The sequence below is a fragment of the Chlamydotis macqueenii genome, chromosome 16 (assembly GCF_036417535.1).
Source record: "Chlamydotis macqueenii isolate bChlMac1 chromosome 16, bChlMac1.mat, whole genome shotgun sequence".
NCBI classification, from domain to species: domain Eukaryota; kingdom Metazoa; phylum Chordata; class Aves; order Otidiformes; family Otididae; genus Chlamydotis; species Chlamydotis macqueenii.
In genome coordinates, this window is record NC_141571.1 from 10,894,501 (window position 1) to 10,915,663 (window position 21,163).

General features: G+C 52.6%; 1 protein-coding gene across 3 annotated transcripts in view; it reads right to left on the reverse strand.

Moving 5' to 3' along the window:
- The window catches only part of PMEPA1 (prostate transmembrane protein, androgen induced 1), a 48,276-nt gene extending 33,187 nt beyond the window's left edge, over positions 1-15,089 (reverse strand). Inside the window, exon 1 of one of the 3 annotated variants that reach the window (XM_086760885.1) lies at positions 14,497-15,089. In XM_086760885.1, the coding sequence (XP_086617011.1) occupies positions 14,497-14,599 (103 nt within the window). In that variant the 5' untranslated portion in view covers positions 14,600-15,089. Of the gene's footprint in view, positions 1-13,283; positions 13,301-14,496 lie in introns of those variants that run through there. The other 2 variants (XM_086760884.1, XM_086760886.1) reach the window with 2 other exon arrangements.
- Between the last annotated feature and the right edge of the window lie 6,074 nt (positions 15,090-21,163).

Sequence of the window (21,163 nt, forward strand, 5' to 3'; positions counted from 1 at the left end):
TTAAAGGGGGTGGAAGGATGAAAAGTGGTGAGAGGCAGAAAATGGGTGAGATGCCAAAGGGGAATGAGATGCCAAAGGGGAATGTAGAGGCTGAGAAAACGTGGAGATCGAAAAGGGCTGGGAAGCCAAAAAGCAGTGAGAGGCCATGGGAAAAAGAGAAGCTGAGAAAAAGGGGAGGTTAAAAAGGCTCAGGAGGCCAAAAAGGTTTGTGAGTCCAAAGGAAAGCCAGAGGTTGAGAAAAAGAGCCTCCGTGCCCGAGCCGGCCGGATCAGGATCCGCTGGTCTCCAGTTAAGTTTCCAAAAATGCAGAAAGCAACAGCCGTCCCCACACCCCGCTCCGCAGCACGGGCAGTGCGCCGGCTGGGGCTCGGCGTGGCAGCACTGCGACACCCCAGGTGTGACGCCCTGGGCACGCACGGAGACGTCACACTGCCACATGATGTCTCACCCAAAACATTTTGGCAACGGCCTGGGATGTGTGGGAGAAGCGAGCTCGAACTCTCTGAAGGCAGGTGTGCTTTTAGGAGGCTGCTTCTCGTCTCTCCCTGCGCCCTTCGTGGCTCTCGCTTGCTCACGTTTGCCCGTTTGGTTTAGCCACGCGTGTCGCCATGTTTTTAAACGCAAATGAGAATTTGCACTGGACGTCAGTGCTTTAAACTCGACCAGAGCCGCCCTCCTCTCTCACCCCTTCCTCCGTACATACATAACTTTTTAAAATGTAACTGGCAGCAGGGAAGAGATGCAGGAATGGGTGAGCAGTCGGCACCTATTCCCTGTGGATCAGTGCCCGGAGCCCTTCCGCAGCCACAGTCCCACCGGGTGACTCCACGAGAAGGGTGGCTCACGCCGTCCGCCTACCAGCAGCGGCAGCAAGGAACCAGTAATTACACTGGCTGGACCAACACCTGCTGGTGGTTTTGTCTTACACTGTTTGTGCAACCAAATAGGCTGCCAACAAAACAAAGACATACTCAGTCTAAACAGGTGAAAACATGAAACTGGGAACGGAGCTGCTGCGTCTGCCCAACTACGCCTGCGCGCAACACAGGTAAAAGCGCTGCATGCACTGAAAAAACAAGTCTGCTGCGGGAGGAGGACAGAGGACTGCCCGTCTCTGGAGCCCAGCGCCTGGATTCGGCCTCGTGCTGTGGCACACAGATGCTCTTTGCTGGGCTGTACCACCAGCGCCAAAAAAGCCTGGCTTGCCAACAGAGTCCCACTGAAACAGGCATCCCACGCAGGACCGGGCCTGGCTTGTGCCAGGCTCCGCACGGGCAGGGGACCAGAGCCCTGCCCAGCGTTTCCCAACCACGGAGCCAGAGCTTGGCAGGAAGGTGGGAAGGGGAGGGCAAAGACCCCAAAGGAGCACTCGTGGCAGTCTCAGCCTTCCCTGCCTCTCCGCAGGGCAGAAAAGCCAGGATCAGCTCCTAACTGCACCAAGTCACCCCCAAGATACGCTCCCCCCTCAGCAGATGGGATTTATTGTAGATGATTTGCCCAGGAATAAAAACATCAGCCCCATCTCTCGCAGCATATTTACTGAAAGCTACTAAAAATATTAAAAAGGCAAAAAGTGTATCCCAGAAACATCTGGAATTTATCCCTTCCTTCTGCATAAAAAAAGGAAAAAAGAAAAAAAAAAAGAAAAATCACACTCTATTCTTTTTGAGAGAGAAAAATGATTATACAGAATTATTATGCTGGAAGAAGATCGAGAAGAGCAGATATTTTCTTTGAAATGCTGTTTGGACAATTTAAAAGGGAATGTTTCAAACAAGAAACAAATCCTATCTCAGCTTTTTCCACCGTCTCACAGTGCCAGGCTTTCCTCCCATGTGTTGGCTAAGACACTCTTGGGAAAGCAATGGATTTTTTTTCATCTTTGCAAGACCTTTAGTAAGCTAGAAGGAAAATGAGCTCTAAGATCTAACTGGTTGAAGAGATACCAAATTAAAAAAAAAAACAAAACCCATCCATTTCCTGCCAACAAGATTCAGAGAAGCCTTGTCTTCCACAGCAAAAAGCAACTTGGGGACCAGCTTTCCAAAAGAGGATGGGTCGGTCTTTGCCCAGGAGAGCCAACGCTCTGTCTCTCCAGACAGAAGAACAGAAAAGCTTTAAATACAGAAACAGGAAAGACTACCTGGATTAGTACGAGGATGCAAGGTCACATCTTCCACTTCCTCAGGCTCCTGATCCCAGAACGGCTGGGTGACAGCCCCACAGCATCACCTGGCCCCGGCCTAGACCGAGGAAGCCCCAGTTCGGATGGAAACGCTCCCCAGCCTTCCTCAACGGGGGACGCAGAGCGGCTGCTCATGCCAAGCCCACAGAAGTGCCTCCAGCTACTGCATTACCCAGCGACTTTAACTGCATCAGTCAGGCTGGAAAACAAAGCTGCAGCTCTTGGCATGCGCACAGTTAAGAGGGCACAGCTGCAAGAGGTTGCATTTTTCACCTGCGAGCAGCTACAACCACAGCAAGAGACACCCCCTCCCCTGCCAGCCCCGACACCGGGCAGCCAGTGCTGCAGGGAGAAACCCGAGGGCAAAGGCAGGCGAGAGGAAACCACTGCTCCAGACGCCTCTCAAACAAAGCCGAGCCTCAGCAAACGACAGGTACGTCCGACTTTGCAAAGGAGGGCAAGGCCATTCCTAGAACTGGTCCCATTACTCGGGCTCCTCAACCCCCGCCTCCTCGGCTGCGCGGTGACTGGATGTAGGATTTCACCAGGACATTAAACTCAGAAGCTGTAAAACCACTGTGCAAAAAACCAATTGTATTTTCGTAACAGCCAATTTAAGCTTGTATTTAGGTCCCCTCACATACCCCTACGTTACATAAAACATTTCTTCCACTTGAAATGTAGCTTTCTGAAGGCCATTTTGCTTAATTTAATAGATGCTTAATGTGGGTCTGCAAATTTCTAGAAGCACAACCAAGGAAGACACATGGCTGCAAGATACGGCGGGATCCCTTCCTGAGCACACAGAAAAAACAGAGGGGGACGGAAAGCTTCTCTAAATCCACGAACCCGCTGCGACTGGAGTGCACTTGTGATCTGAAGAGCAGTAAAACCCCACGGTCAAGTCAAAAGAAAAATTCCTGAACATCTGCACGCGGCTGTTAACCCGCTTGAGACCAGCCAGCGCTCTGCGGGCTGCACGGCGGGACGGATCCTTCCCTCGCTGCGCGGCCAAATTAGCTGAACTGAGCCCACTCAGGCATGCTTCCCTCAGATCTGAAAGAGCTACTTTCTGAACTTAAATAAACGCAGTCATCTTTTTTCCTTTTTTTTTTTTAAAAAAAAAAAAAGCTGCACTAATAAAAAGCTCATAGTGAATCTATTAAATTGAGGCTGTCCATTACATTTATTGTTCCTCACAATTCAGGCCTGGATGGCAAGTGAATGGATGTTGAGAAGAATTTATCAAGAAAACCCAGGAGAATGATGAGGATTAAAAGCTATCAGTAAAATAGAATACGTTTGTAACCTCATAGTTCGCCCTGCGCCTCGCTCGGCGCACGCGGGAGCCTCGTCAGAGCCCTCTGCCCCTTCCTCCTTATTCTTGAGCCCACCTCTGGCACATTGGTCAACAGGGCAGCCGTCACCTGCATCACAGCAACGGCGGAAAAAAGTGCAATTTGTACACACTGCTCTGAGTAAGTCACACTACAGAAGAACGTTATAAAACGTTAACTGCATCACACACCAGTGATCAGTACCGTTGTGTCACACACCTCCTGCGTGTGTCTGAGCACGCTGGAGAGGGAGGCACTGAACTCGAAACCGCATCTTCCAATTCAAGCAAAGTCCCATTACGGCAATGTAAGTGTAACGATAAAAGGGAGATTACCATTTATTATATGGGAAATTTTTGCAATTTAAGATAATTTTACCCAGAATTGTGTGAAGCAAGCGTCCATAAATCATGTTCCTTATGTGTCCTAAAGGCAGCACCTAGCAGGCCAAGGTGCTTTCAGAGCTCAAAGAGCCTAACCTGTATATGCTGGTCTACATTACTGAAGCGAAGAGACCACCCTCAGTAAAGTGGAATAATGAATGAAGGAATGAAAAAACCATGGGAAGAGCAGGATCTGCTCCTCTGGGAAAGCAGCTGAGGCACTTGCCTTTGGCAAACCCGAGCCCTTGCCGCCCAGGCCAACGCCAGGAACACTGATGCTCTGCGACTCTTGTGGAACCAGGTCTCAATGCACCGATACTTGTGAAGAGCACAAGGAAATTCAGTCTGGTTTCACGTCTGGAGCACGCACCAAGAGGAAGTCCAACTCCGGGTCATGCAAGCTGCTGATCTGTGGGTTTCATCCCGCGGCTGTAACAACCAGCCGGTACCCTCAGCACCGTGGGAAACACGGCACAGGAGGATGAGGGAGGCTCGGCACAGCTTTGCGTTGGGGGACATTTTTTGGTTTTATCAGAAACAACAATATTAATCAAAATATTAAACTGAAATCAGTAAAGGGGAGAATTTCCCAGCTTGCTCAGCAGAGCCCAACCCACAGAGACCCCACCAGCGAGCAGACGCAGCAGGCAGCTTCCCGGGGACTCGTCCACGGCAGCCGAAGCTGTGGGCATGTCGCATGTGGACGGAGGAGGCAGCGAGCAGATTCAGGAGGGCAGTTGTAGGGACTGAGGCTCGGAAATGCTAGTCTCAACGCTCAGCAGTTCGACATCTTTTGGGAATTCATCCAAATGGCACTGCTTCCTTCCCTCTTGCCCTGCAGGTAAATCTAGCATGTGGCTTACACAATCTGTTGACTTAAATAAAGCAAGGGCAGAAGAAGAAAGCTGTTCAGACATCAGGAGAGGCTCATCAGTCCTTTGGGCAAAAGTCTGGGTCACTTCCCCCTCCGCAGCATACTCCGTGCGTCAGCCAGGGCCCGTCCCCCTCCGTGAGAGCACGTGCAGCACGGGTGCAGCAGAAGCGGTCACAGCATTCAATATGACAGTAACAGGACGACGACATGTTGCCAAATTCTTCCATATTTTTGGCCAGCGTCGATGCTTAAATTCAATTTACATAAATTTGAGGCCGTGAGCTCTGTGCTCCTGTCGAGTCCTTTAGAAATCAAACACAACCCAGAAGTGACGGCACGAATCTCCCGGGGCTCGGAGAGACGGGGCCACCGCCGCTTCCAAACCTCACGGCACTGGTCCACCTGCGCCTCCAGCTCAACACTCATCCATCCTGCGGACGTGGGATGTTTCCAAAGCACTGTGAGACCATCACATGCTCTGCAAGCACAAAATCTTCTTGGATACACTTATCTCAGGTGCAAACCGCAGCTGCAGCATGCAAGACTGAAGAGCCGGCAGGCACTGGCAGTAAGCGAGCCCACCAGCTGCCCCCATCCGTACGCCCCAGGAGTGCTTCTTCCCCTGGCTATTTTCTATCTACAGTGCCAAACTCTCCCCTTCCCACGTTCAACTGAAGCACCCAAGTGCCAGCCCTGGGGGCTCGGTTCCCCCACTCTCCAGCACAGAAGGGGCAAACTGCCTCCCCCGGAGCAAAAGACTAAAACCTGAAGAAAGCAATTCTGACGCGGCTGCAGCCACGGCTGCTTTTGTTAGCAGAGTCACAAAGGGGAAAATTAATTCTTTCAATTAGTGAAATGAGATGGAAGTAGAGGCAGGCTACCTCGTAAGATGCAGGTCGTCTTCCATCTGAGATTTTAAAAGCACTGAAGATGCATGTGGAAGGAAAACTGACTCAGTCGACCACCGCTGTCTCTATTAGGATGCGGCACAGCCATTCTGCCTGGTGTGCAAATGAGAAAACCGACCACCAACAGCAAGTTAATTAAGGGTTTGGCCAAATTCTGCATGTAAAGCATATAATGACTGAGGTCTGCAACAGCAGAGAGCTGGACTGTGCTACTACAAATACTCATAATGCAAGTTAGCGTCTAAATCTCAAGGAATTTAGAAGAGACTACCCTGCAGTTGTGACTGTGAGCTCCTTAGGAGGCAAGCTAGACACTCAATCCATCTCTCATACCAGACCTACGTTAACATTTAAACAGGACCTACTGCCGTGATCTTTAGCAATGAGTAGATGGGGTTTTGAGTAATGGTTAGTGTTACTTAACCGGTTATATTCACTAATGTAATTGACACCTATTCCATCATCCTTAATACACCCACTTCTTTCTCCGATACCATAAATAGATTAGAAAAGTTTCTGCAGATGGCCATGACCCCATTTGTTTGTGCACTTAGCCATGTATGAATCACTCTTGGCTTGTAGCAGCACTCTGGAATTACTGAAAGATAACTAGTCGGCACAGACACCAATAAATGAATCATGCTTTCCACAAGACCAAACCTTTGGGCTTTCACAAACTCCAATTACAAAGTAAGAAGAAAAGAACAAAGAAATTACTCAGTCTATTTGCACAAAGTCATGCAGAGTTGATTCATAGTTTTACAGAATTATTACTGACAATCATTTGTAGGAGGTTAGAGTAACAAACCAGCTACTTAGCACATTGGACAGAACGAAGAGATGGGAAAAAAAAAAAATCCCCAAACCACGTCCTGCATATATTCTTGAAAAGTAGTATTGATTTTTGTGCAAGTACCTCTTTTCATTCTCAGTATGCTCCAAGCCTGGGGGTTAATCAGCTTTCACTCTCCAAGGCTAAATTCTGCTTTGCTGGGTTACTTGGGCCAACTTTACAAATGTGGGAAATCCTGTTGTACCTGCTGCAGTGCTCACACCTCACACCAGCACGGCATCACAGGCACAACTCCTCAGCGCTGCGGGCAGGAGCAGGGTCTCACAAACAGATCAGAGAACGGCCATGCGCAAAAGCACTCGTCTTCCTAAATGCACATTTTCGAATGCATAATGCACGTGAAAAATTAGCGAGTCTGCAGCATTTTATTAAAGATACGTGCGAGACCAAACACACCGAACACAAATGTGTGAACCACTTGAAAGCACTGTGGACATCCACCAACACTGACAACTTGTGAGGCAAGTTTCAAAAGATGTGCAGGGTATCTCCACGTAACGCCACAGCGTGCGACAACACTAACGCACAGCACAAAAAGAAAAACACACCCTCTTCTAGATGGAGCGTAACCCTGGTCTTCTGTCAGTGAGAAACTGAAGTCTGCCCACTTGGAGAAAAAAGGGGATACTGCATCAATTACAACCTTAGCAATGCTACCTTGCTGTATGCAGTGAAAAAGCAGTGTTAAGTTAAAAAAAATCTAAAGGTGATGGTGAACTTGGTGGCAACCTAAGCCTGCAATATGCACCAGTGCACTGGCTGCAGCACCTCTGAGCATGACGGCTGACTTCACAAGTCTCAGGGTCACGCAGCCTCACACGCTCCAAATCAGTATCCTGTACGATACGCAGAACAACAAGGATAACGTCCAGCTGAACGAAGTCACTGACAGTTTGGAAAAGGACCTAAGTTAAATGTATACATGAAGCTGTTTGTCTAAGGCCCTCCAGTGACGATACCCTTTACGTGTAACCGAAGGCCCAACTTCACAGGCTCATTCAGTTTGTGAATTACACGTGTGCCCGCTTCTACACACCAGCTGAACTTGGTCCACAAGCAGAGAGCTGCCAGCCTGGTACAGCTCATAGTCACAGCTCAGGAGAAGCCAAAACCAGCGCCGGAAGAGCTACCACACAGCTCTAAATCAATTTGGGAAAGTTTCCTTATTTACCCCTGACCCTTAAGACGGCTGATTTCCCAAGAGAGGTATAAACCCTACCCCAAACTGGCTACAAGAAGGAAAGATGCTACGCCAGATTTAAATGAAAACTTGCATATACATTCCCAACTCTTACCCTCTCTCCTACTCTACCCATACTACCTACATTAATGCAACAAGCTCTTCTATAACAACACATAAGCAACAACAAACAACGACCTCCTGCCTCCAATGAGAGTTTGTCTGAGGATGCGCTGTAGATAGAAGGGTAACAAAAAGGTTCCCAACAGCACCTCTACAGCAGCACCGAGCTGTCTTTAGAAAGCTTGAGTCACTAGCACCAAGGTCTTCAGGTGCAACTCAAGACTAAAAGGATGCACGTGCTGAACAGTACTGTGTCCTTGAGAAGGGGGGGGGGGGGAAGCTCTATCAGGAACCAGCAATATTAGGTGGATGCTTAGATAAATACTGTACAACATACCACAGCAATAACGCTAATGGAAGTTTAGGTTTGACGTAGTTTAGTCCCACTCGGGACCAAGCTACACAGCCTCTCGCTCACTCCTCCCACCCTCCAGTGGGACGGGGAGGAGAACTGGTGAAGAAAAGAAAGCAAAACTCGTGGTTGAGGTAAAAAAAAAAAAAGTTTAAGAGAATAACATATGAAAACAAAACAGAAATGGAAAACGAACACACACACCCCACCCCCCCATAAGAGGAAATACGTAAGTCTGTAGTCCGCATTACAACAGCTCCCAGTGGATCCTGATGCTCAGCACCCTCCTCACTGATACACGGAGCATGGTGTCACATGGGATGGACCAGCCCTGGGGCTCATTTGGGTAAACTGTCCCACCTCTTAGCTAATCAGTAACCCACCCCAGCTGTGTCCCCCAGCCACAGGTGCCACCAGCTCCAGCTCCCCTCCCAGCTCAGGTGAAAATGAACTCTGTCCCAGCCAGAACCAGGACAAGGTTTCAGACTGGAGATGTTTCAAAAGATTTGCACAGTTTTGATAATATTTAACATCTCTATTAATTTCCTTTTTGGTGTAATCATAAATTTACCATAGTAGCCAAAAGATCTGGGATGAACTACAAGTTCTAGCTGTCTCCGACACCAACAAGAATAATGTGTGCTGTTACTATTTCCTCTCAAAACATACCTCTGCAAAACTGACTGAAAATCAGAAAAGAAATTGTGAAACTGTCATTACAAATAAGCATTTAAAATGCAGATAAAAGTGCTGTCTTAGAAGCTGTATTCCTTGCCAAATCATCAAAACTCTCTTTACTCTCAATAGCTCCCCAAATCCTCTGGATGATAAACTTCTACAGCTGAAATTTATCTGCTTTAAAACAAACAAACAAACAAACAAACAAACAAAAACCCCAAACTTCACCACTGCTTTCTCTGGTTACCAACTATTTCACTAATCAGTTCATTTTGAACTACTTTCTTGCCTTACTAAATCAATTAGCTTTCAGAAAAGCATTTACGCCTGCACACGCACACAGGCACTACCCCAACACTTTTCCAAGCATTGAGAACTCGCCAGCTCTCAGAGGTGTCCAGGTGTGCGGCCTCACCCTGCGAGTGCGGGAGCACTGACAGCCCAGGCAGCTGTTCCTGCACGGCCGCGCCGCGCTTAACGCCGGTACTGCTGTTACACCGCTCCATCGCGCCCTGCGCTCGCCCTGCGCTCCCCACGGGGCTCCAAGACCACTGCGAGAAAGCGGCCACGCAGCAGCCCACACGATCAGCTCTGAAAGGTGGAGATGATGGGTCAGATCCTGCTCTCGCAGAGGGGAGCCTTGTACCGAAATCCTTCCCCCTTCCTCTCTGGGGCCGGACTCGGCCGCGCCGCTCGCAGCCAGAGCAGGTGTCTGATGTGTTTCCTCACCTGGGATCTACCCAAGTGACCTACCTTCCGTCACCCAAAATAATTATAAAATAATCACTCGGCAATTTAGCCACACAGACAGGAGGAACACTGCATAAAACATCCCCGTTGACATTAATGATTCCTTTGCTTTATGGACGTCTGGGAGTGTGCTCATGGTGTGAACCAAGTTTCCACTTAATTGCAGCAAAGTGGCCCTTGTACCTCCCTCCTCGCAAGCTTTCCAGCCAGGCTTTATTACTTTGATGAAACATGCCAACAACAGCAGCACCGTGTATCGGAGAGCTTGAGGGATCTGATAAGGCAAACCGCACACATGGGATCTCCCTCCAGGAAGCAAACTGGTAGTCAGTTTTCACACGACACACCAGTGCAGATAAATGACCTTTTTTAGCTAATTAGGGTTACCAAATTCTGACGGCTGCTGTTACCTGAAATGAGACCAACAGACATGACCGTACAAAGAGTTACTCGGGGACGAAGCTGGAGGGTAATTACTGTCTATTAGTGACACCAGGTATTTTGGTACTTCCCTTGGAAAGGTCTCCTCACGTCTATCCATTTATAATTTAGGTTTACAAATTCATTCTAAAACTGGATTTATCTAGCCACCAACTCTCAGCCCAGGAAATCTAAAAATATTAGTATATTTGGTAAGCAACAGCCAATAAAAATAAGTAAGAGCATACACTTGTAGGTACTCTTCTCTCCATCTGCAAAGCAAGCAGCAGTAGTTTTGGATAATTCAACATCCTGAAAATTTAGAGGTGATCCCAGACCCTACCTCAAGAACTGCTGACTTTACGGAAAGGAATATGGTTGCTGTTCCCCACACACCCTTCCGTGCCAGTCCTCTCACAGCCGGGACCTGAAAGCACACTACTAAATACAAAGAAGGCATCCAAAGGCTTAGGCAGGGGTAGGGACACCTTCAAGGTACCAGGCCTTACTGTGTCAGACATCCTCTTCTGAATACACCCTGAGACTGACTGAAAAGGAAGAATCAGCCACTAAAGCCCACTCCGCATTACGTATGATCACCTCCGATCACACAGGATCGCCTCTGGTGCTGTGCGTGCCTGGCCGGTCCCGCTCTGCAGCACAACGCAGTCCAGGTGTTCACCCAGAGGAAAAAAAACGAAGTTTGACTCTTTTCCTCCCATTTCCTCCTCTACATCTCTTCCTTCTCCCATTCAACGCCTATTATAAAATGCTAAGATTAAAATCACTGCCTGAGGGCACAAAATAAATTGTAATTTTAAGACCCCTGTGCTCTCCAGGCTCAGGGAATTGGGACGTTCCCTGCTGCCCTCGGCACGAGAGGGGGACCTGCAGAGCTGGGACCGCAGACCGCCAAGGTCCCTGGGGATGGCCAAGGGCACACACTCTGCTCCTCCTGGGCCATACCTTGGGACACTGATGTCGGCAAAAAGCCATGTTCGTCATGGAGACACAGCCGGAGTCAGACATGGGAATCTCCTCGGCTTGGTTGAAGTCAAACTGAGATGCCACAAGCTGAACATACTCTGTGCAAACACTCTCTAGCTTGCTACAACACTCGTAGCACCTCTGGCTTCCCTGCGTGTCCCTACGTCCTGCAGGAAAACTTGGAGGGGAATAAAGAAGTACGTGGTTATTATCCGCTCTGCCCTGGAAGAAGCCGTAACTGCCATTGACACAGAATCAGAAAAGAAATGTATCTGCCAAAAAAGCAGTCTGAAGTGGAAGGAGACGTGATCCCTAGTTGAGCCATCTGCGTTTGGTTTGTTATTAAACCAAAGAATGTTAAAACCTAGAAGTCCTCGCTTGGACAGAAACCCGCTCTCACGGTTCGCTCGCCCCAGCCTGCCACCGGCCGGGCACGCCGCTCTGACACCGAGGGGGACGGCTTCTTCTCCTCGGGGAGACCTAACAACACCTCTTAAACTCCCAAATGCTTTGGCTAATGCTACTGCCCGAGCAAAGCTCTGCGGAGACACCCTGCCCTCACGTCCTGTGGCCGAAGTCATCATCTCGCAGGGACGGCTGGGTGCCCATGGTGGCAGAATCCCGAGCCTCGGCACCGAAACCCTCTTTTGGGATGTGAAGCAGCCCTGGCGCAGCTGTGAGGCCCCCTCGCCATCGGTTCGTACCGAGCCGCTCCGGGCGAGCGAGCAGGGAAGCCAGCGGAGAGGCAGGCACGCCGCCTTGCTCCGCTCCCTGCGCCAAATAATTAGTTATTTACAGACCCTTCCGCCACGACAATCACCCTGAGCTCTTCCACCCAGCCGGAGCGATTAGAGACCACTGCCGCAGACGTCTGGCTGCTTAAAGCCGCCCGGCATATTGGCACTACAGCCCCCGGCGGGTGAGACTCCACGCCCCCGCCCCCAAAAAACCCTTTTATAATCCTAATCTGGGAGCGCCACACACAGAAACCAGCTGCTTCCTCCACCGCAGCGCCGCAGCCTGCCATACGGAATACAGCCTGCAAAGAAATATTTTGGGGGATCAGTTGTACAGTTAACCTAATTAGAGGGTTAAATTAAAAGAGTTTACAGTTATGCCACTTTCCCAAAGCATTCCTGCGTGGTTAACTTTTGGCTAGAAAATTAAATAGCACCTGGTGGTAGCTGCTCTGAGGTTCCCTCAAAGTCGTACTAGAAAGACAAATGAAATCAAGTGATCGGAGGTGGGGAAAAAGCCGTATAATGAATTTATCTCAGGGAGGCTCAACTCTGTCCTTTCCACTGAACCCAGGTGGAGGAAGCGATCAGGTAACAGCCGCTGCAGTGCAACCAAAGCCCTCCTGCAGCACAGAGGTGAGCTCACGCTGCCCGCCATCGGCAGGAAATAAATAAATAACAGCGGCGATAAAGAAACCTATCCGAAAACGAAATAAGGAAGGGCAGCATTAAGGCAGCTGGATCCAAGGCTGCCAGGAGCTAATGGGAACGCAGCGCCTGGGCGTCAGGACCCCAAGCCTGAGCAGCTGACACAGGGGGACAGGCGCAGCGCTGGCAGGGGACGAGCCAGGGAAGGAGCCGGGGAGCTGTACGGCGTCAGGGACCAGGCTCCCGCAACGCCCGCCCGAGTTCAGGTGAGGTGTCCTCCAGTGTAATCCACTGTCCCCAGCCTCTCACACAGCCCCATCCGCAACTGGCACGTGCCTGCTACCAAGCCTTTCACATGCTGAAAAAACAGGGGAAAAAATTATAAAATGTGCTATTTCTGAAAAGTCAAGGAATTAAATTAAAAGCCTGAGTTGTTCCAACACAACTTCATGCCAAGAGCTAGACTGGAAGACAAGCTTTTTCTTCAAAAGACACTATGCATTTTAATTCACAACTTTCATCATAACCATGAGCCTTGATCAGACACAAAGTAAAGTCTCTCATCCTTGCAGTTCTGTGGGACAGAGTTTATGTTCGCTAACGGGCTGACACAAAAAAGAACTGTATCTTCATTATTTATACACTGCCATTGGTATGCACATCTAGCCCGGCCTGTTAAAGTCAGGGAAGAATAATGGTCTATTCAGTACCAGTAGTGTTAATAAAATCAGGCAAATCCAGCTTAGTTTTGTCTGAACACGAATGAGATTAAATCAAGATTAAATGTGCATACAGTACAAAGGGTATGGTTTATGCTAAAATTCAGAACAAACACATTTTAGTAGCCGGTATACAAATGCCTACAGACCTCCTCCAGGACTCAGACACCTGAACTAAACAACGATGAAACTGGAGAAGGCGAAGGCGGACGACACGGGACAAAAGCCATCCAAAATACCACGGGACAGATGCTGGCTCTAGCACACGGCTCCGCAGCCCCGCTGGAGGTAACGGGGCAAACCCCGTGCTAGCACAAACAGGCTCGGCTCAGCTGACTCTCCCCTACACGCACCGAGCGCCAGCCCGCCCCGTCGCAGTGCCAGGAATATATGCAAAACCCAGACTCTTTCCCCGAGTTTGCGTTCCGGGCCATTTTGCATGAGTCTGTGCAGGGTTTAGACCTCACGGCACAGAACGAGGTGTTAAACCGGGTACAATCCTGACAACCCACCCAGCCTGGAACGCCCCCAAAATCTTCCCTCTACAGAAAACACCATTCGCTCTGAATCGCCAGTCACTTCTCTCTCCTCAGGAATAATTTCCCTCTCACCCCCATGCGCTTCGTTTCCAAGAGGGGCAGGGCAAACAGAAAAGTGGTGGGCACGGGGGGCAGGCACTGTACTCACCGCCACTCCGCGGGGGCTGAAACACATCAACGAGAAAAGGCAAAGCGCCCTTCCCCACAGAAGCCCCAGGGGCTGGAGGCGCGGGGAACGGGCTCCCAAACCGAAGCCCTCCCTCCTCGGGTTCCCCTACCCCCCCCCCCCCACCCGTAACGGGATGTTTTACACCTGAACCAGGGAAGACCCCCCGGGAGGGGGCTCGGGGATCGGACCCCCCACCATCACCCTCCCCCGGAGGAGGGGAACGCGTGCGGCAGAGCCGCGGGGCCGGCGGCTGCAGCAGCCGGGGCGAGACGCGGGCGGTGCCGGAGCCCAGACGGGGAAGAGCCGGGATTTGGCAGAGCGATGCGGGGAGGGCGCGGGGTGCGCGGGGCCGCTCCAGCCCGGCCCGCCGGGACCCGCCCGCCCGCGCGCTGTCACGCCGTGTCACGAACTCACTCGCCCCGTGTCACACCCGCACCGGACACCCCCACAGCAACAGATGAGCTACCGCAGCTCCCACGGAGAGGCGGGGGGGCGGGAGGGGAAATAAAAATCACTCGCAGAAAGCGCACGGCAGCGCGGGGTCCCGGCGCTGCCCCGAGCCCCCGCCGAAACTTCCCCGCCCGGAGCCGCCGCGCAGCCCCGCACCTCGCACCCACTCGCGCCCGGGGACGCGGCAGCAGGACAAGTACTTACTGATCTCCATGCTCTGGAACAAAGACCTTTTGCAGTTGCATGTGCAGGACACATTGGGCTGAATAGCTACGGCCGTGCTGTTCAGACCCATGAAGTTATACATTTAAAAAAAAAAAAAAAAAGGAAAAAAAAAAAAAAAAAAAAAGAAGGCGACGGCGACACAAAGAACTTCACGGCCGCCGAGCGCTCTCCGGGCAGCACCACATAAAGCCGGGGCTCCTCCTCAGCGCGGGGGGGCGGGGGGAGGGAAATGCAGCTGCGATCAAAAATTGGAAATAAAAAACCCAGCCCGGCGCGGCGCAGCGCCCCCCGCAGCGGAGCGGCACGGCCTGGAACGGCACGGCGGGTCTCGGCCCGGCCCGGCCCAGATTAGCACGGCCCGGCTCAGCTCAGCCCGGCCCGGCCAGCCCAGGTCAGCCTGGCCCAGATCAGCCTGTCCCGGCACGGCCCAGGTCGGCCTGGCTTGGCTTGGCTTGGCTCGGCACGGAACGACCCGGCTCGGCCCGGCTGGCACGGCGGGGCTCGGCTCGGCTCTTGCTCCGCGCCCCTCCGGCCCTGGAAGCGGCTGGGTTGGGCCCAAACGCGGCAGCCCCGCACTTTTGTGGGGCGCGGCGCGGTGGGAGCGCGGTGGGAGCGCGGCCCGCCCGCTCCCCGCTCCCGCTCCGCTCCCGCCCCCCGCGCTCATTCACGGCCACGGGGACGCGGCCGCGCGCCGCCGCCAGCCGCGGGCGGGCTCTGTGACGTCAGCGCCAGACGGGGACTGCCCGCTCCCTCGCGCCGCCGCCGGGCGTGGAGGGGGGGGGGACGAGGGGGGGGGAAGGGCGGGGGGAAGACGGGGCGCGCGCGTGCCCCGGGGTGCCCTGCGCGGGAGCGGCGGGGGCTCGCGCAGCGCGGGCGGGGCTCCCGGCGCCCGTGCCGCCCTCCGGCCCCAGCGGCCCCGGGAGCGCGCGGCGGTTCCGCCGGTCGGCGCCGACAGCGCCCGGGCTCGGCCGTCCCGCGGGAAGCGCGCGGGGCAGCCCGGCTCGGGCCCGCAGCGGCCGCCGGAGCCACCGCGGCGCGGCCGCCGAGACCCCCTCCGGGCCCGGCCGCGGGCGCCGCAGCACCAGAGCCGCCGAGCTGTTGGCGGCTCCCAAACGCAGCGTTTCCGAACGAAAAATGGGGGCGGCTGGAGAAGAAATGTGGGGGGAAAAACCCGTAAGCGCCGATCTGGCTGTGGCTGAACGCGGTGCAAATTCTGCCGTTGGCTCCAGAGCCACTGCAGACAGCGCTGCTTGCTTCTGCGAAGCTCAGGAACTATTTCAGAGAGAGAAATTCCCATTTTTCTTTCAAACCACCTGGTTCGGTTTAAAATGGAGCAACCCCATTCACTTTTTAGACAGGGAAAAGGGAAAAACGTCCTCTCTTCCCTGAGCGCACGGTGTGGCAAGTTTTAGTTAAGGCAAATTTTTTTTTTTTTATTTTTTCTGGAAAATAAACCTGTGAAAACGGGTTTAGAATGAAAATGCAGAAACAAGCTTAACTATTGTGGTGCAAAGTAGCTGCTATAATACTTGGTGAATCCTGTTAGTGGGAGATAAAGGCAGCTTCAGTTCTCTTCTAAGAAAGCATATTTTTCCGTAATTCTAGACAGCTCTGATTTAGGATTTGGAAGTATCTGAAGAGTCCCCAGCTGGGCCTGTGCTCCTGAGAGACGCTGCGGGGAGGGTGGCACGGAGCACGGCCAGGCTATGAGCGCCACGCAAGAACCCAGCACGTGTGCAAAGCTGTAGAAATCACGGAGGATGGACTGATGGTGTCCAGAGTCAGGTCAGGCACGGTGGCGCTCGCTGGTAAGGTTTAACTTTTATTCACACACACCCCCACAAAGAAAATGAATTTATTTCTACATGATTATTTACAAACTAACATTAAATACACGCCTGTGCTTTACTCCTGTGGCCCCTGGTCCTGTGAAAATGCCAGACGAGAAGGAACAAGGAGTTGCCGGGTTGTTTAATCTCCTATTCTTTGCCACTTGACAGATGGTAACTCCCAACAATTACTAATCCAAAGGAAACACGGAAGAGCTTTGAGTAGTCTGTGCTTCCCAACACTGAGCCGACGTGAATTATCGTACGAGTGCCATTCCCCAAACGCACGGGAGCGGTGCTGGGGTTAGTGTGCAAGCCTGGGAGAGGAGGGAAAATCACCTGGAAAAATCTACCCTACAACTGGAAATAAAGCATTTCCAGTCCTGTTCTTATGCTCTGTTCCCAGGCTCAGTTTCCTCCTTACCTGCCTTTTGGCCAATGCCTTCAGCTTGGTCCTGGAGTCTCAGTTTCTTTTGTGCCAGGCAGATTTCCTGAAACACCTCGTGAAAATGTGAAGCAGCGTCCCCCCTGTGACAGGGACGTGGGCCTTGGGCGGGAGCCTGCAAGCCTCAGGAAGGCCAGCTCACATGTTAAAGCAAGGCACACGCACGGCCAGAAGAACTCTGAAGACTAATGTCTGTTCAGGTAGCTTTATAAATTAGCCCACTTTTATTATTATTTAGCTGAAAAGATATTTTTTTTTTCTCTTTAAAACACTTGGCGGTTGAATACAGAGACCCCTTTCTAATGGACCTTGCTTGACTGCCCAGAAAAGGTGGCTGTGAGCTACGCTGAGCCCACCAGCCTGCAGCTAACAGTCCTTCACACTTAAAAAAACCAGCACCTCCGTAAGTCAGTCAAGGTGAACGCTACACGCTTCCTCACGTTGCGGGAGATACCAGCCACCAGCAGCCTGCCAGCACCAGCCCTGCCACCGCCGCCGCGCCCTCAGGGTTCGTCGGCTGCATGGATGTGGCCATAGTTCGTGCTTGACTCAGGATTCTTGTATTTTAAGAGACAGATGTGACAGATCCTTAAGTGGTCCTAAGCAAGTACGTGCAGCTTCAAGTAAGACATTATTCTTCTGTGGCAGATCCGTTCCTTGACTGGTGGGTTAGAGTCTTTCTCCGCTCTCTCTGCTGCAACAAGCATGGCTTTGCCTTTTGCAAACTGGCACGGAGGAGCCTTGGTGGAGGCATCTCAGGACCCTAACAGAAGAGTCCGTGCGCTGATGACTGAGCAAGCGCAGGCTGGGAGGACTTGGTGCCCAGGTTGCAACTGAGCTGCGGAAGAGCCAGCTCCGGCGGGGGGAAAGGCGTCTGCCCTTCCCATGAATCAGCCAGCTTGTTCTAGGGGCAGTTTTTACAAGTTTGCAAAGGTTTGGTGGATAAAGGCTCCAGTTTCAGATGCAGGCTGCTGCAAGTTCGCACATTTTCCTAACCTTCCTTAAAAAAAAAAAAGGAGAAGAAAAAGAAAAATAACTGTTTGCAAGTCAATGCTGGTTTAAAAATGTGCTGTTTACCACCATCCCAATTTCATCTGAACTACTCATGTGGCTTTAAGAACAATCAGCATTTTTCCACCATGATTTAAGAACACATAATTGAAGTCATCCCAGATGGGCTTGTAAAAATTACAAGTACATCAGCTAACTTTAAATGCTTCACTGCGTAATGACGCTATCCACCCTCCATCCCACTGACGTTTGTCAGAGCTTCTTCTGTACCAGCTCGGCTGGTGGGATACTTCCAGAATGCACTTTTGTTGATTTTGGCTCCTGTATTCTGTCATTGATGAGCTTTTTTCAGTTTCTTTTAATGTCCTCCCTCGAGACACCTCTGATGGCTCCAGGAGGAGTCTGGCACTGCGAGATCTCCCTTCGCTTCCTGGTTTTGCCACAAAATTTCCGAGTGAGATGGGGCTGCTCACTGTGCCTCAGGCTCTTCATCCATGGGAAGGGACACAGGAGCTTCAATAATATCTGAGGTCCTTGGACAAACTGAGCTACACAGACACATCAGTCTGCTCCGGCCAGGTGTGGACTAGAACATAATTTCACTCATTGCCAGGCCAGAAGTCAGGCATTTGCCTGTGCGGTCACATTTAAATCTTCCCTGTTATTCCTCACTGCAACACCTCAGGGTTTGCTAAAGTTTTGAGTGACCTCGCATAATCGTGACAGTGGGGCACGAAGGGCAAACGCTTAAAATGTAACGGGAAAGAGAGATCCATGTGAGAACTAAGTAACCCTAAGAGTCAAATAATTTTTTTCCAAAAGTGGTTGAGGCGATCTAAGGAAAAACTAAACAAAAAACTCCACAACTCCCCAGAGCTTTGTTAACTAAAAAGTTGTCTATTAAAGAGACCAAATATTTCACAGCATTAGTCTTTGGATTAATGTTAAATTGATACGCACTAATGCAACAGGGCAATAGTTACCATGGTGAATAATTCTATATTTATTTTCAAGCAGGCCTTCCTTCTAACAATTCCAGACATGGCTTCCACTTTCTCGTGACTAACCTCTTTTTTTTTTTTTTTTTTTAATTATTTGGTAGCAGAATTTTGACTTTTCTCCCCAACAATGAGAACAAGATCTCTGCTGCGACAGAGGAGAATAACGCCGGGCAGACGCGGATGCTCACCAGTTTTAGCTAGGAGCTTGTTTGCCTTCCACAGTCAGTACAGCTACATCTCAGGTACGATTCAAAGCGTACCAGAGGTGAATTAAGTTTTCGGTAGACTAGCCCTCATCCTTGCTTGGAACAGCAGAAGCGTTTTCCTCCTGAGACTTCGTCCCATTTGCTAACTTCACGGGTGAGGCCGAGACCCTCCTTCCTTCCCGCTGCAGCACTGGGCTGACAGGGGACGACGATGCTGGGGCAGGAGCTGCTGCCAGCAGCCTGGGCAGTTCACAGCTGCCTCCCAAGAGCCTTTTCTCCATCTCCGCGCAGCACTGGGTTGGGTCCCATTTAGGAAGTTTTGTTCCCAACCAGGGGGCCTAAAAAGTCAATGAGTATTTGTCTGTAATGAACATTTTTACTGAAGCCACCAGAACGTTATTCCAACCCTTTCTGTCTCATTTGGGGCCTGATATAACTCCAGCTGACGTCACTGGGAAGACTCCACCCTACCTTTACATTTTATTGGAGGCACTGGTAGGAAATCTATCACTTCACTAACAAAAAATAATCGCCCTCTGAATTCACAGCTCCCCAGCTGAAAACATTTCATTTTCTTGTGCTAGGAAAAACAGGATGGCATGTGTAAAATGAAACAGCGCTAAGGGAAGAGTTTTAAATGCATAAATATAAAATAACCCCAGGCTTTTCTTCATGGAACAGCAGGCATTTTGGAGAGAGGAGGGGCGTTTTGGAGAGCAAAGGTGACCCTGAACTTCCCGACTGAGGGCTGACACACTGAGGTGAAGACTTCGAGCTCATCCCAGGAAGCACTCGAGCGATTCGGAAATCCAGCGCTGACCCACTCGCAGCGGCCCTGCTGCTGGGTGGTTTAGAAGCGGAGCGGCTGCAAACAGCTCACAGACGGCATTGCCCCTGCGGGATGCCCGCGTACGCGGGTAGACAGACTCACACGCACACACGGCTGCTCTGTGCTCGGGTTCCCTTGGTTCTTGGTGCGAGCGGAGGAACCCGGGCTCCGCTCGGCAGGTTTCCGCCTCGCCACGGGCGGACTGGCTGGGGCCCACAGCTGCCCCCCAGCCCGTGAACAGCCCCACGGAGCCCCCACGGGCTCGTTGCGCGGGGGCTGGTTGGCGTTACCCGCGCTGCACGGCCCCCGCCCACTCGCGCCCCCACACCGCCCACCGCGCCCGGCCTGGTGCCAGGGCCGGCCAGGCTGCGCGGCGAGGTGCCGCGGGCCCGATGCGGGGCAACCCCCCCCATCCCGGGGCGGGACCCGAGGCTCCCTCCCGGGCCGCAGCAGCCGCTCCCGCGGGCGCGCACGCCTCGGGGGCCGCAGGGGCTCGGCCTCGCTCCCACGCGGCCGTTCCGGGTTCCCCCGGTGATGCCCCCTCGGTGCTCACACCGAAAACTGGGCGGCCTGGACCAGAGAGGCCGAACCGAAACACCCTCGAGGACGCGCACCCCACACCTCGCCACGCCGCGCGCCCGCGGGCTCTCTGCCCCTTTAAATCCCCCCAGACGCCGCGGGGGCGGCCCCAGACGGCGCCCGGTGTCACGGACGGGCGTTCCCCCGCCCTCCTCATGTAAATGACGCGCGCGCTCAGCCAATCAGAAGGGGGGGAGCCGGCGGCCGGGCGCAAGGCAGCCAGTCAGCGCAGGGGGCGGGGCGAGCCCGGGCGTGCGGGCTGCAGCGCCACGTGGGGCGGGGCCATGACCGCGCGATGACCCGGCGCCGTGACAAAAGCGCAGCGCGCGCGCGCGCGCGCGCTCGCGCCTTCCCGCGCCACCGCCTTAAAGAGGCCGGGGCGGGGGCGGCGCGCGCCCTGCACCCGCGGCACCCACGGAGCAGAGCGAGAGCGGACGGGGCAGGTCACGGCCGCCGGGAGCTGTAGCGCTGAGGTGTCCGCGGTGCACGTTAAGCGCTGCGCGTGCGTAGGGGCACTGCACCCACGGCGTTTCCCACACCGGTCAGCGAAGCCGGTTTCGCGGGGGCCTGCGCACAGACATCGGCCGCTGGGCCCGCGCAGGCTGCCGCCACCCTGCCCTCGAGCTCCTGCCGTCCCATACCCTCAGCCCCTCCCTCACACCTCGGAAAACACCCATATGGGGCGTCGTCCGCGACGGGCGCTGCTGGTGGCGGTCGGTACGGAGCGGAAGGAAAAGCCGCCAAGA